This window comes from Mus caroli, chromosome 16 (genome assembly GCF_900094665.2).
Source record: "Mus caroli chromosome 16, CAROLI_EIJ_v1.1, whole genome shotgun sequence".
NCBI classification, from domain to species: domain Eukaryota; kingdom Metazoa; phylum Chordata; class Mammalia; order Rodentia; family Muridae; genus Mus; species Mus caroli.
In genome coordinates this window covers 33,857,072-33,871,002 of record NC_034585.1, presented here as the reverse complement: position 1 = coordinate 33,871,002, position 13,931 = coordinate 33,857,072, and the positions used below count along the sequence as shown (strand labels likewise).

General features: G+C 39.4%; 1 protein-coding gene across 7 annotated transcripts in view; it reads left to right on the top strand.

The window, feature by feature from the left end:
• Eaf2 (ELL associated factor 2) overlaps positions 1-13,931 on the top strand; it is an 83,479-nt gene that overhangs the window by 50,385 nt on the left and 19,163 nt on the right. For 2 of the 7 annotated variants that reach the window (XM_021184799.2, XM_021184797.1), the window contains exon 2: positions 1,997-2,091. The exons of 4 other annotated variants lie outside the window; for them this stretch is intronic. Coding sequence is in view for 1 of the 3 variants with exons in the window: in XM_021184797.1 (XP_021040456.1) it covers positions 1,997-2,091 (95 nt within the window). In the remaining 2 variants the exon portion in view is untranslated. Of the gene's footprint in view, positions 1-1,996; positions 2,092-13,931 lie in introns of those variants that run through there. One more of the 7 variants, XM_021184801.2, reaches the window with a different exon arrangement.

The window sequence follows — 13,931 nt, the reverse complement described above, 5'->3', positions numbered from 1 at the left end:
CTCTCTCTCTCTCTCTCTCTCTCTCTCTCTCTCTCCCCCTTCCAAAAGCAAGGTACTGTTCTTATCTGACCTCTCAATGCCCCTTTCCCAAGTCCCATGTCCTTTTCCTCTTCCTTCTTCTCAGGCATGCAGTGATCTTTTGTTTCTCAGTACAAAGTTTAAAGTTACAAAAAAGTTATTTAGTGATAGATATGTTTATTTTTTATGTATATGTGTGGGCCTGAGTCTATATATGCACATCATATTATGCAGTGCCCTCAGAAACCACAAGAGAGCCTCAAGTCCCCTGTAAGTGGAGTTAACCGTGGCTATCAGTGACCTGATGCTGGTGCTGAGAAGGACCCAAGACTCTGCAAGAACAGCCAGAGGTGCTCTTAACTGCTGAAACATCTCTCCAGTCCCTCAATGTATATATATTTTACAGCTTAAATATGCATTCTCTTCCTACAGATGCAAATCCAAAATTAAATGAATGAAATACAGCTTTTGAAAAGTGCCTTGCAGGTGTTCCTAAGACTTTTATTTATGGGTTCTTTACAGGATTAATCACAGCGTTAGAACTCAAACCCAGGGCCTTGTATGTACTAGGCAAGTGCTCTATCACTGAGCTACAACCCGGCTTTACAAAAGTTCTTAAGATGTTGAAAACATATTTCCAAATCAGAGTCAGATAATCGAGCCACAAGAATGACAATAAACAAGCATATGCCAAAAGGCAAAGCATAATAACAAGCACAGTAAACAAGCTTAGACTCCACGCTTAGTCCTGCAGAAGACTTAAAAAAATACTGTCTCCCCCACCCCATCCAATTAAGTATAATATTATACAGAATTCTTTTAGGTTTATTTGAACAGGTTCGTTTCCAGTGTCCCCTCAGTCTCAAAAACTCGTAAGGAATGGAAACTATATAATATAGTATTTGACATTTATGCAGAGCAGGAGGACCTAATTTAAACCACTCAAGCCAATGTTATTTGAGAATAAGTATTGTTTTGTCTCAAAAATGGGATAAATCTTGCCTATCTTTTATACAAATGCTTCAGATAAGCCTGTATGTGAACCCTGAACTTCACCAAACCTGTGTGTAATGTGACTTTGAGAACATTCTCAAGCTTTCAACCACAGTATTCATAGGTGAAAATGGTAATATCTTCCTTTTGGATTCTTTCCTAGAGAGGTTGTGGTAACATAAAAAAGAATCTAACACGGTATTTAGAACATGGTAAAGGATAAATAATAGCCACCATTAGTTTTTATGGGTTCTATTCAATTATGTATGAGGAGTACTGATGCATGCAACTTGCTTAAATGTAACAATGACAACCTTTAGCAACAAAGATTCACTACAGAGAGCTTCAATAGCTCATTAGAGTTAATTTTGGATTTTGGCTACCACCAGCATTATAATTTATATCTATGTAAGAGTTAATAATTAGTAAATCTCCTGTTTTGGTGACATCATTTGTTACTGTCACAGCTAATAAGTAGTGACGACAGAAAGGTCATTTTTCAAGTGGGTCCACCCACCAAGAGTAGTCAAGTGTTACTGGGAGTAAATATCAGAAAACACACTAATTTAAACTAGGATTGGATGATGTTGATGCTTACGGTTCCCTGACCAGTGTGGACCTTGGCATCTCTTCCTTGCTCTGATGGATTGTACTCTTTAAACAGTGACCCAAGGGACTTAACAATTAAGGAAGGGACTTTCTGCTTTTCCAGAGGATCTGGATCTGGTTCCAGCTACCCACATGGCACTTATATCTATCTCTAACCCCAGTGCCAGAGGATCCGTTGGTCTCTTCTGGCCTCCTTGGGCTCCAACACGTGCATACAAGGAAACAAAACATGCATACACATACAATAAAAGTAGTTAAAACAAAACTACCCAGTGAGTCAAAATAATCCTCTTAGCTGCTTCTGTCACTCTCTGTTCACAGTCATGAGTAATACATTGTCTATCTTATAAACATTGGTATTTATATCTATTTTTAGATGACTTCAAACCTGCTTCTATTGATACCTCTTGTGAAGGAAATCTTGAGGTTGGCAAAGGTGAACAGGTGACAATAACTCTTCCAAATATAGAAGTAAGTAGTTCTCTATATGAAGATGAAAGAGGTTTGTTCTAAAGGATTTCCACTAAATATCAATGAAAATATTTATACCATTCATATAATGATGCTTGGTTAAAATGATGGATATTATACAGAGGAAGCAAAATCAACTTTGGCTGAAACAATTTTAAAGTACTTTAATTCATTTAATGGTTTCAAGGAATATCATAGCCAATGACTTGAAAGTGATTACAGGGATAATAATTATAGAATTCCTATTTTAAGTCAGATTATATGCTCTGAACTAGGGATGATCATAATAATGTTTCTTGCCTACTAGTCCTAGTGTGCTATTGCAAATGGATATGTAAACAGATAGCTAATGTATAAGTTAGAACGTATATAAAATCCCCCAGATGCACTCAAATGGAACAAAATCCTCTGCCCAAAGAAATCTTAAAAGGCTTCCTAAAACAATCAGTAATTGAGCTGAACTTTTAAAAGACAAATGACAGATAGACAGGAAATATAATACTCTAGTCAAGCAGATTAGTGTATAAAAGTCTCTACTGATGAAAAGAATAGGCCTATGAAGTAAATAACTTATTACAGTATCGTGAGAATAGGTTAAAGGAGTAGAAACTGAAACATAGACTCGGATCAAATTGCAAAGTATATTTTATGTTGAAGTTTAAAATTTGTACTTCATTGCATAGGAATAAGTCTAAACAAAGAAGAATATGGTGAGATTTATGGTTTGTTGGGCAAGATATTTTAGAAATACACACACTGTACATCTTTTATGCAAATTCTTGTAACAATACTTGTTTGGGCCTTCTAGTTTTGTTTTGTTTTTTTAATTTTGGAGTATTTGCAAATATGTAATAAATATCTTGTGGATAAATCCTACAACTGAAATACAAAATTTATTTATTTTTCCATATACTGTATATATTTAGCCTAAAGATTATTTTATGTATTACTCAAAATAACTCAGTAGATGAAACAATTTATGATGTAGAATTCTCCACTTATGCTGTTATGTTTGAGCTGAAAAGATGTACAATTTGTAGCATTTCAGACTTTTGAATTTTGAATTAGGGATGCTCAATCTGCTGTTTAGGAACTGGACTCTTCAGGTTCAGGTCCTAGGTTCTGGATCCCTTACCCAAACATTTTCTCTGTTTTTAAATTTTTCCAAATGTATCCAAATACTGCAACCAATATTACTTTCATAAAATACAAGTTTTCTTAATTTAGTCCTTGAGCTAGAAATTTCTTATTATCTAGAGTTTTCTTTTGCTTTTCTTTAATAGTGACTTCATCCGTTATAGAAAAAGTTATAGAAAAAAAAAAAACTCCATAACTTTGTGTAACATATTTTTAAAAATGCACTTTTTTGAGACATCTTGCCTTTAATTTTGTTGGGAATAGTTTGCAGTTGGCCACTTTACAGTGTCTTACATATATCAGTGAGCTGGCTCGTCGTGGTTAGAGGTATAGCAGTTTTTATCTTCTAGTCTGCTCTCTTTTTCTTAGTTTGTAATTCAGTACCACTTACTGAGACCCCACCACTATATCAGATGGAGTCAGTTGCTGCTTCTGAAGGTTTTCTTAAGGTAGAGCTTTGTATGTGTGTGGGAGTTCTTATTGGATATTTCTCATCTGTTTCCTTAGGAACTGAAGAAAATGAAAAATCAATTGACTATGAGATGTCATGGATAAACTAGCTTTTCAAATCCTCTATTATGATTCTGGTGTTTTTATGCCATTTGGAAATTTATTTGGATGCATCAAACCTTATTTGTTCTATAGTGCCTATTAAGGAGCAAACTGAATGAGCCATTCAATTTTATTTTTATTTTTATACTATTTGGAAATAAGTTTTTACTATAAGTAGTTACACTGTCCACCCCCTTTCTTGCCTCCAGCCCCTCCTTGACTTCCTTCCCTCAAATTCCTCTCATGTCCTCCCATCCCTAGGCACTCAAAGGAATGCAGCCACTTCATTATAAAAGTGACTGAAAAGCTTTAGGTTCACAGTGGGGACCACTGCTGCGTAGTTTCAGGCTGTGGTAGTCTTAGCCAGTGATGGTTCGTTTGCACCAGGATTCCAACTGGGCCGTCCTTGCCGTACATAATATCTGTTTTTCAAGTTACAAACGTCCCATTTCATCCCTTCTATTGCTTTGCTATGGCATCTCTTCTATATATTAATAAATTATTTTGCTCACTTTTATCCTGCCTAGTGAAGAGATATAATCTACCACATTGGATCATGTTCTCGATAGAAATCGTCTTATGCAAATGACTGTCGGGTGAGGTCTATATTTTCAAACCTATGGCTTATAAATGTCTGAAATGTAAAAACAAAACCCATAGCCGGGCGTGGTGGCGCACGCCTTTAATCCCAGCACTCGGGAGGCAGAGGCAGGCGGATTTCTGAGTTCGAGGCCAGCCTGGTCTACAAAGTGAGCTCCAGGACAGCCAGAGCTATAAAGAGAAACCCTGTCTCGAAAAACCAAAAAAAAAAAAAAACAAAAAACAAACAAACAAAAAAAAACAAAACCCAAAACAATGGAAGGAAGTAACCACCACCTTTCAGTTGGCTCGAGACACCTGCATCTGCACTCACGTGCACAGACCTATATACACTCATAATTTAAAAATTAAATTATTAGTCAGGCAGTGGTGGCACACACCCTTAATCCCAGCACTCAGGAAGCAGAGGCAGGTAGAACTCTGTGAGTTCAAGGCCAGCCTGGTCTACATAGAGGGAGTTCCAGGACAGCCAGGGCTACACAGAGAAACCCTATCTTGAAGAAAAAAAATAGATAAATAGATAAAATAACATTAAAAAAAATAAGAATAACTTTGAGTTCTGATAGGGTTTGTGTATGTGTGTGTGTTCATAAGGTGGATTTTAAAATCCATTTCTTTTTTTTTTTCTATTACCAAATAGAATAAACAAATAAAAATGAAATCTGTAGACCAGTTAAATACTATGGACTTATAAATTTTATAAATATTTTTAAAAACAGTAAATACTAATGGCAAACATCTATTGGATGTGGTGTGGCTGGTCTCACACACTGTGCTTAGTGATTTTTATGTATTAATTTTATCAACTCTCTACAACAACGACCAGGAGCTTACTCCTATTGCCCCAAGTATAAAACTAATAGATGACAGTCAGGACTTTACCCCTGTGGGATGTGTGGTTCACCATCTTTTTTTTTTTTAATTTTTAATATTTTTTATTACGTATTTTCCTCAATTACATCACCATCTTATCCAAGAGCATACGCGTTCATATTGCTCACTCCATGCCAGGCATCGACTCCAGGACTTTAATGTTCATCACCTGGAAAAGTAGATATTGTCACTCCAGTTTCAACTAGAAGGAAGAGGCCCAGAGAGGGGCAATCTCTCTCCTATAAATAACTGGCAGAACAGGTCCTCTGTGTTCTAAAATCCTATTGTTTGGCCATGTCACTAGTTAATTCCGTCCCAGGAATCATATCTGCTCATGCCCATTTGCAGTAGAGTTACCTAGCAAGCAACTGTGAGGGTCCTTGCTTTTTTCATAAACCATCTGAAACCTTCTCTAACAGGCCTAGGTTGGGTAGCTCTCCTCCTTTGTTTGCCTCAGGCAAGTGGGGGTGGGGGTGGGGGGGCTGCTCTTCTCCAGTGCTTCCTTCTGAACATCTGCAAGTTTCAAGTTCTCCGAGTCACCTTTCACACAGAGGGGAGGGGCTAGGAGCACAGAGAGGAAGGTGGAGTCCTAAGAGGCTTACTGAGCTCTTTCCTGTCCAGCCTGTTTCAGACAGTTTTGTTTAAGGAAAGTGCACATTGTACCTGTACACTTAGCAAACAAGCACAGATACCACTAATGTTAAACATGGACTAACAGACAAAATGTTCCTTCTGATATGCTGTAGATGAAGTTGAACTACAATAATATTTTTTAAGATTGAATTTAATTTAAAAAATGATGTGTATTAGTGTGTGTGTGTGTTTATACACTTAAATGGAGGTATTAGTGGAGGCCAAAAGAGACCATTGGGTCACCTGGAGCTGAAATCATAGGCAGTTGTGAACCCCCCAACAAGGGAGATAGGAACTGTACTTTGGTCCTCTGTGAGACCAGTATGTGCTCTTAACTAAGGAGCTATCTTTCCAGCTCCATAAGTAAACAAATTCGAAGGCAGAATTGAGATCCTCTTTAGAAGATACTACAAAACCAAGAATTCCAACTCTTCTCTCTAGCTTTGCCAAGAAAGGGAAGATCTCAATTTGTCTCTTTTATGGGGGGGAGGGGGAGAGGAGAAACTCCTCAATGAGATCTTCTGCCTTCTGTACCATGACATGCAGGTGTGGGTGAGCTATTTCTGAGACAGGAATGACACAACTGTGGGACACGAGTAAACCTTTGGGAAACTGCTGGACAGATAACTGAACATGTGAGACTTAAGGGTGATGACTGTGTGTCTGATGTGGCAGAGCAGCTGAGGCATCAGACATCAGACAGGCTAAAGATGATAACCACAGATACCCCCAAAACAGAGTTGCTCTCTTAACCAAGTAAGTTGAAGGGGTGTGCAGAGAAGAAAAGCATGTGTGAGATTTTATTCCTTCAAATCCAGATTCCCTCTCAGATTTCCTCTTATTCCAAGAAACAACCCCTGAAATAAGAGATACCAAGTTACAAAGTTTGCTCTTAAGTCCCATTTTGATATGAAGGAAGAGTATTTGGGGTCCAAAATGGCAGCTATTTCTACTTAGCACTGCTTTATTGTATACATGTAACATGGGTACATGCTACATATAAATACAGATTATTCAATTATAAGTAATCTTTGCCCAACAGATCACAATATTATAAAGTTCACACTCAAATATATGTGTCACCCATGTTCTATTGAAAGAAATTCAATTTAAACTCAGATCATTTGAGAAAATGGGGCCTTGCTATCTTCATTCCAAATCTTCGTTCATGGCTGTGACACATGCTGATGGAATGAGGCATGGGAGTTAGAATCTGGATACCAGCGATAAAAGTCTTGCTCCAGTCTGTGAGGCTTCGAGCAGAGTTGTCTTCGCTCACAATGCAGTATCTCTCCTGAGAAGCTGAGAGTAAGAGTGTCTCCAGGGGCTATGGAAAAGCATGCACGAAGTAACAGAAACAAGAAAGCCTTTGTAAAGATGGAATCCAATCATGGAGCTGGAGACTCATGGGTCACCTTAGAGAACTGATGCTTTGTCTTGTGTATAATGGGGAATGACAGAAGTTTATGTAGAGAGAGGATTGAAATTATTTCCTTGGCTTCTCCCAAAGTTTCCTTCTCCATCTGAGCTACCTAGTTTCCAGTACTTTAATCTCCGGCCCACTATTCTGTGCCTATTCCATTCTAGAAGTAGAACAAGAAGGAAGTTGTTGGCAAGTAGTAACAGATTCCTCAGAGGTGGTGGACCCATGGAGGCAGTTAGGTTGGAGTGGGGTAACTAAACACTTGATTATTTGATTCTTTTCCACACCTAGCCATATCTCCATGTCAGAGACGTTAAAAGGTCATACATCTAGAATCAGACTTCCCATGTTTAAATCTCCCTTTTCCCCTTTTGGTATGAACTTGGGCAAATTATAAAGTCTTTTGTGCCTCATTTTTTTTCATATAAAGATAATAGTCTCATAAGGTTGTTAAAATGATTAAATGAATTAGCATGAGTAAAGTATGTAAAACAGACCATAATCCACAGCTACATAATAATGTTATGCTTATTGGCATTTTTTAAAGCGTTTTTGCTGTTTCCATATTGACTTGGAGTGGCTTAGAAGACACTGCTAGGAGAGATGGCTGGCTCAGGGGCGTTGCTATGCAAGCCTGGCAACCTGATTCAGTCCTTGGGACCCAGGTAAAGGGAAAGGATATAAATGACCACAGATGTGCAATGGCATGCCTCTCTCTCTCTCTCTCTCTCTCTCTCTCTCTCTCTCTCTCTCTCTCTCTCTCACACACACACACACATACACACACATTAATAAATAATTTTTTTCAAAAGAAGACTCTAGGGGATATTATCAGAGGGCAGATTCTCCCCAAGTGACCCATGTCACCACTGATGGTGAAGCTCCTCCCAGTGTACCCCTCACTGATGCCTTCTTGTCCTTGTCTTCTCTGTATTATTTGTGCCCATCCCCATGGACTTTAGAGCCTCACATGCTACCTTCTGAGGCACAGCATCTTTCTCCCTCCGTGTCAGTTCCTGTAGTGCAGGCCCCTTATTTCAGCTGATAGCAAAAACCGAGTCTTTGGTTGTTGTCCTCACTAAGCGTCTGCCAGAGACTGGTGCTCCTCTCACAGTGACACATGGCCCTGAGCAGGACCTGTCCTCAGTCTATTTCCTGTTGCTAATAATACAGTGTCACAGTCTAGATAAGGGATGAAGAAAATGTGGTTATTATGGCTTACCATCTAGCACTGAGATTGCTAGAGCGTAAGGTAAATCTATATATATGGGGTATTTTTTTGTTTTTATTGCTTATTTTTTGTAGAATCTCTAAACTGTCTTCCATATAGTTGCAATAATCGCATTTTACAAACTTTTCATAGGGTTAGCGATGTTGAACACGTTTTCATATGCTTATTGGCTATTTGTATTTCTTTTGCTAAATGCTTATTTGAATCCGTTGAATTATTAAATTATTGAATCATTTTTAATTGGTATTGGGTTTAGTTTTCACTATTGAGATTTTGGAATTCCTTCTGTAATCTATGTCAGTTTCTTGTCAGTTGTGAACATTGCAATTATTTTCAAGCATACTAATTGTTTCTTCTGTTTAATCTATCCTGTTATCATTACCTCCTGTATAGCAGCTTTAAATTTTCCTGAGTCAACTTCAGCTCAAGAATTTCTATTTTCAAAAGTAGTTCCCCCGGGGCCTAGCAAACACAGAAGTGGATGCTCACAGTCAGCTATTGGATGGATCACAGGGCCCCCAATGGAGGAGCTAGAGAAAGTATCCAAGGAGCTAAAGAGATCTGCAGCCCTGTAGGTGCAACATTATGAACTAACCAGTACCCCGGAGCTCTTGACTCTAGCTGCATATGTATCAAAAGATGGCCTAGTTGGCCATCACTGGAAAGAGAGGCCCATTGGACTTGCAAACTTTATATGCCCCAGTACAGGGGAACACCAGGGCCAAAAAATGGGAATGGGTGGGTAGGGAAGTGGAGGGGAGGGTATGGGGGACTTTTGGGATAGCATTGGAAATGTAATTGAGGAAAATACGTAATAAAAAATATTAAAAAAAAGAAACATAAAAAAGTAGTTCCCATGTCTTTTAACCTTTTCTGTTAGACTGTTAAGCCATTTCTTTGTGTTTCCATTGAGATTGCAAGATTATTGATGTCTGAGGACTCCCTGTACCAATTCCCTCCTAGTCAGTTTCCAGCACTTTATTTTGGGCTTTAAATATACATGGTTTCATAACAGTCGGTGATGTGTGTAGTGTGTGACATCATCAAGGCATTAACCAATCTGTTATCTATTTTATTTCCTAATTTGACCCTCCTCATCCACCTCCATAATTTCTAAACAGGTTTTCTCTTTTCTCTGAGCCCATGTTCATTTCCACCATTGCAACACTAGATGGTGCCCAAGCCCAGATTTTTCCAGAAGTTGGTTGTAGGTGAGTTGTGTTATTTCAATACTAGAAGACAGTTAGCCCAGATTTATATTAAATACCCCATTGGTGTTCTGTTCAGAAAGAAATAGCAGAGTGGGCTGGCGAGATGGCTCAGCGGGTAAGAGCACTGACTGCTCTTCCAAAGGTCCCGAGTTCAAATCCCAGCAACCACATGGTGGCTCACAACCACCTGTAATGAGATCTGACACCCTCTTCTGGTGTGTCTGAAGCCAGCTACAGTGTACTTACATATAATAAATAAATAAATCTTTGGGCCGGAGCGAGCAGAGTTGACCAGAGTGAGCAGGCCAGAGGTCTTAAAAATTCAATTCCCAACAACCACATGAAGGCTCACAACCATCTGTACAGCTACAGTGCACTCACATACATAAAATAAAGAAATCTTAAAAAAAGAAAAAGAAATAGCAGAGTACAGGAAAGACTTATCTATTCCTACAAATATATTCCTGGGTCCAGGGTAGGCCTGATTGCCCATATACAGTAAACTGTCATTGGACACAAGATTCTGCTGGACTCTGGATACTCTCTGTGGATAGAGTGAACCTAGGTTTCTATGTGGTACCTGTGAATACCAATCCCACCAAGTCAGCCATGAGCCTCTGCTCCACCAGCACAGTTCTCTGTTAGGACCAAGGCCTATGATGCTGTGGACTGCTTACTATAGTGACCTTGAGATCCAGAGCTACTAGAACAGTCTTAGCTGCTATTGGCTAAAAGTGAGGTCCAGTAGAAGCAGACTGCCTGTTTTTTCCTGGAACTGTGGTTGTTCACAGACAGGCCTGGGGATGGGACACACCCAGTGTCAGGTGTCACCAGGGCAAAACAAAACAAAAACAAACAAACAACAACAAAAACCTTATGCTTGCTATTATGACCTATTCTCCCCGAGAAAAAAGGCTTGAAATAAGCTTTACAGCTTGAGGTTGGGGTAGTGTTTGGGAAGGCAGCCTGCAGGTCACCCACATTGGTGTTATTAAGCTAGATGATGAGAGCCACAAAACTACAATGACCTATGCAGCCTCAAGGTATGTTGGTGTTTACAGTGGAGCTGATGGTGATGCAGATCAAAACACAAGTCTGTCCCACTAGGGCATAAATCTCAACCACATCTGAGGTTTCATAGCCTTTTCTAGGAGCTTGGACCTTGTAATATCTATGCAGCCTGAGGACAGAGATAGGTGGTAGAAACAGTCTCTTAGCTATGAAGGGTGTTAGTTGGATTGCAGCTGTAGAATCCTGTACCTTAGATGGAGATGACTATAGCCTAAGTCAACATTGTGCATAGAACAGATGCATTCAAAACTGTTCAATTCCTTCAACACATAGGTCTGGACCTGATGCTAGGGCCAATCTGGAGTTTCTATGAACTCAAGGCCTTCAGTTTTTTTCTGAAGTTTTTACTGTGGTGGGTCAGACACTGTGGTCGGAGAAAAAGCTTTTCCTACCTTTAGTTTCTGCTTCCCAATGGGAAGAGTTCTGCTTTCTGTCAACTAACTTTGTAAGAGATGTGGGTGAAACAACCTGCTATCTGACCTAACACAGGTCCACTGGTTCAGGCCCCAGTATTAGCCATGTGGTAGGGTTCGTGGGGCTTTGCTCAACACTGTGGTTCACTAGGATGAGCCTGCTGTTGGGTTTTAAGTCTGAGGACTGGACTCTCTCCTTACCCAAAGCTAGAGGTGTGTTTCTCCCTGCAGGGTTGCTTACAGTTGGGGTGCAGGTGGTTCTGGCAATTCTTTCCTCCTTGCAGGCTTTAGTGTGTCCTTTTGTTTTGTTATACTAAAAACAGGTAGGGTGAGGTCTTGCTGTGTTTCCTTCCTTTATCATATGAACAGCTACTCAGCTTGGTGTGTCTATAGGGAGAGAGAGATGACCAGAAGAGCTTATCAGGCACCACCTTGCTCCTCCTTAACTTTTATTTTTTTATTGGTTCTGGGGTGGAACCCAGGGCCTTGCAAATGGTAGGGCAGGTACTCTGTCTATAAGCAGGCTATATTCCCAGCCTGCTTTATTTATCTTTTTACATTATTTATGAGTATTACCAAACATCAGTTATCTTTCCATTTTATCATTATTTTGTGTTTATTCCCCCTTCCTGTTATTCATAATCAAACCTGTAACTCTCAGTTATTTATGAAAGCTATGTTTCTCCAGGTATTATGAAATCATATAAGAAGGGTGTTAGGGATATATTTCTGTCTTTCCTAGGATCCTTCCCTTTTTCTTCCCACTGCCCTTCTCTGCCACCTCAGCCAGACACCTAAGTTTTGTTAATGCAACGTTTTACGGCAGAATTTCTTTAAATAATTTTAGTTTAACGTTATACATTTATATAGCCCATTTCTACTTAAAATTAATTAAACATAAATAACTAAATTCCTTTGCTTAATACTACTATGGCTTCATTCCCTTATCCTGAGGTTCTGTTCTGATTCATTTGTTCATGCTTAAGAGTCTTTGAGCTCACATCTTAAAGCATGTTTCAATGTGAAAATGGCTTTTAGTTTGTAACAAAAACATTGTTTCAGATCAGAGATTTTAAAACATTTAAAATTCTTTAAAATAAAGAAGTGTGAGCAAGTCCATATTTTTTAATTAATTAATTTATTTTATGTATATGAGTACATTGCTGCTCTCTTTAGACACATCATACTAGGCCATCAGATTCCATTACAGATGATTGTGAGCCACCATGTGGTTGCTGGGAATTGAACTCAGGACCTCTGGAAGATCAGTCAGTGCTCTTAACCACTGAGCCATCTCTCCAGCCCTCAGCAGGTCCATATTTTTATATTAATTTTTTCTTATTTTATGTATGTGTATGCATGTGTGTGAGTGTGGGGGGGGGGTTGGGTTGGGGGGAAGTATGCCCTTTGAATGCTAATGCCCACAGATGCTGGATACCAGATCTCTTTTTTTCAAACAAGCTGTTCATATATATATATATATATATATATATATATATATATATATATATATGTGTGTGTGTATTAGTATGCCTCTTGGCTGACCACTTTAAGTCAATTATCTCTACTATGCCATAAATGCCTGTGATAATCAGTTTGTAAAGGGAAAAGATTCAACTTATGGGTTTCTTTTTCTACTTTTAGTCATAGCAAAAAAATAAATTAAATTAAATTAAAATTTATATCATAGCCAAGACCAGAATCCTCACATCTCAGTCTACCGAATTGTCCAGTGACTAAAAACTTTCCTCACGTTTCTACCTCTTCAACATTCCTCCTCTCCCAGTCACACCAAGCTAGGAACCAAACCTTCAATACATGATCCTTTCAGGAACATTTCAGATCCAACTGTAAGCATCCTGTTCTGTCCCCCCAAGGCTCACATCTACCTCTTAATGCTAAATGCCTTTAGTGCACCCCAAAGAGTCCCCAGAGTATAAAATGTTCAAAAGTCGAAGTCCATAGTTCTCTCTGAGACACGAGACACATTCAGCTGTGAGGTCTGAAAAATAAAAAATAAAGTTACATATTTCCATTGATGCCAAATAAACAGATATTTAATCCTCCAAAAAGAAAGAACAGGGTGATAGCAAAAAGGAATGAGATCAAGCCCCCAGGAGATAGACATTAAATTCTAAATCTTCATGCTCAGCATCCAGGGCACACCATGGTAGGATGGTGGATCCCAAGGGCTTAGGCAGCTCCATCCCCCACAGCCTTGATAGATGCAGCCCACACGGCCACATATCTGGACTCTGCTGATTGTGGTATCATACCCTAGGCAGGGAAGCAGGTGTTCCACATTCCGGCCTTCTTCCCTCCTGGGTCTCCACTGCAGCTCCAGCCTCACTCTCACTGCTCCCTCTGTGTCTCATCCTGTCAGGGGCTGCTTGCAGGGACTCAGACCTACCACAACAGTACTTGTTCCCCGCCCCCACACCCGACTTGCCATTGAAATCTCACCGGAATCCTACTTGATCCCATAACCTTTATACTCTGCATGTGGACAAAGCCTAGATCCTACAAATGAGGCTAGAGTGTGTCATGGAGGTACCCACAGCCTCTGAGTTCCTCACCCATTTAAGAAGTCCTAAGTGAGCAGGGTGCCCTGGAAATCTCTTGTCAAAAGACTATGCCCTGGAAAGTCTTTGAAACAAATTTGCTTTCTTTATATCACTGAGTCCTTAATGTCTATG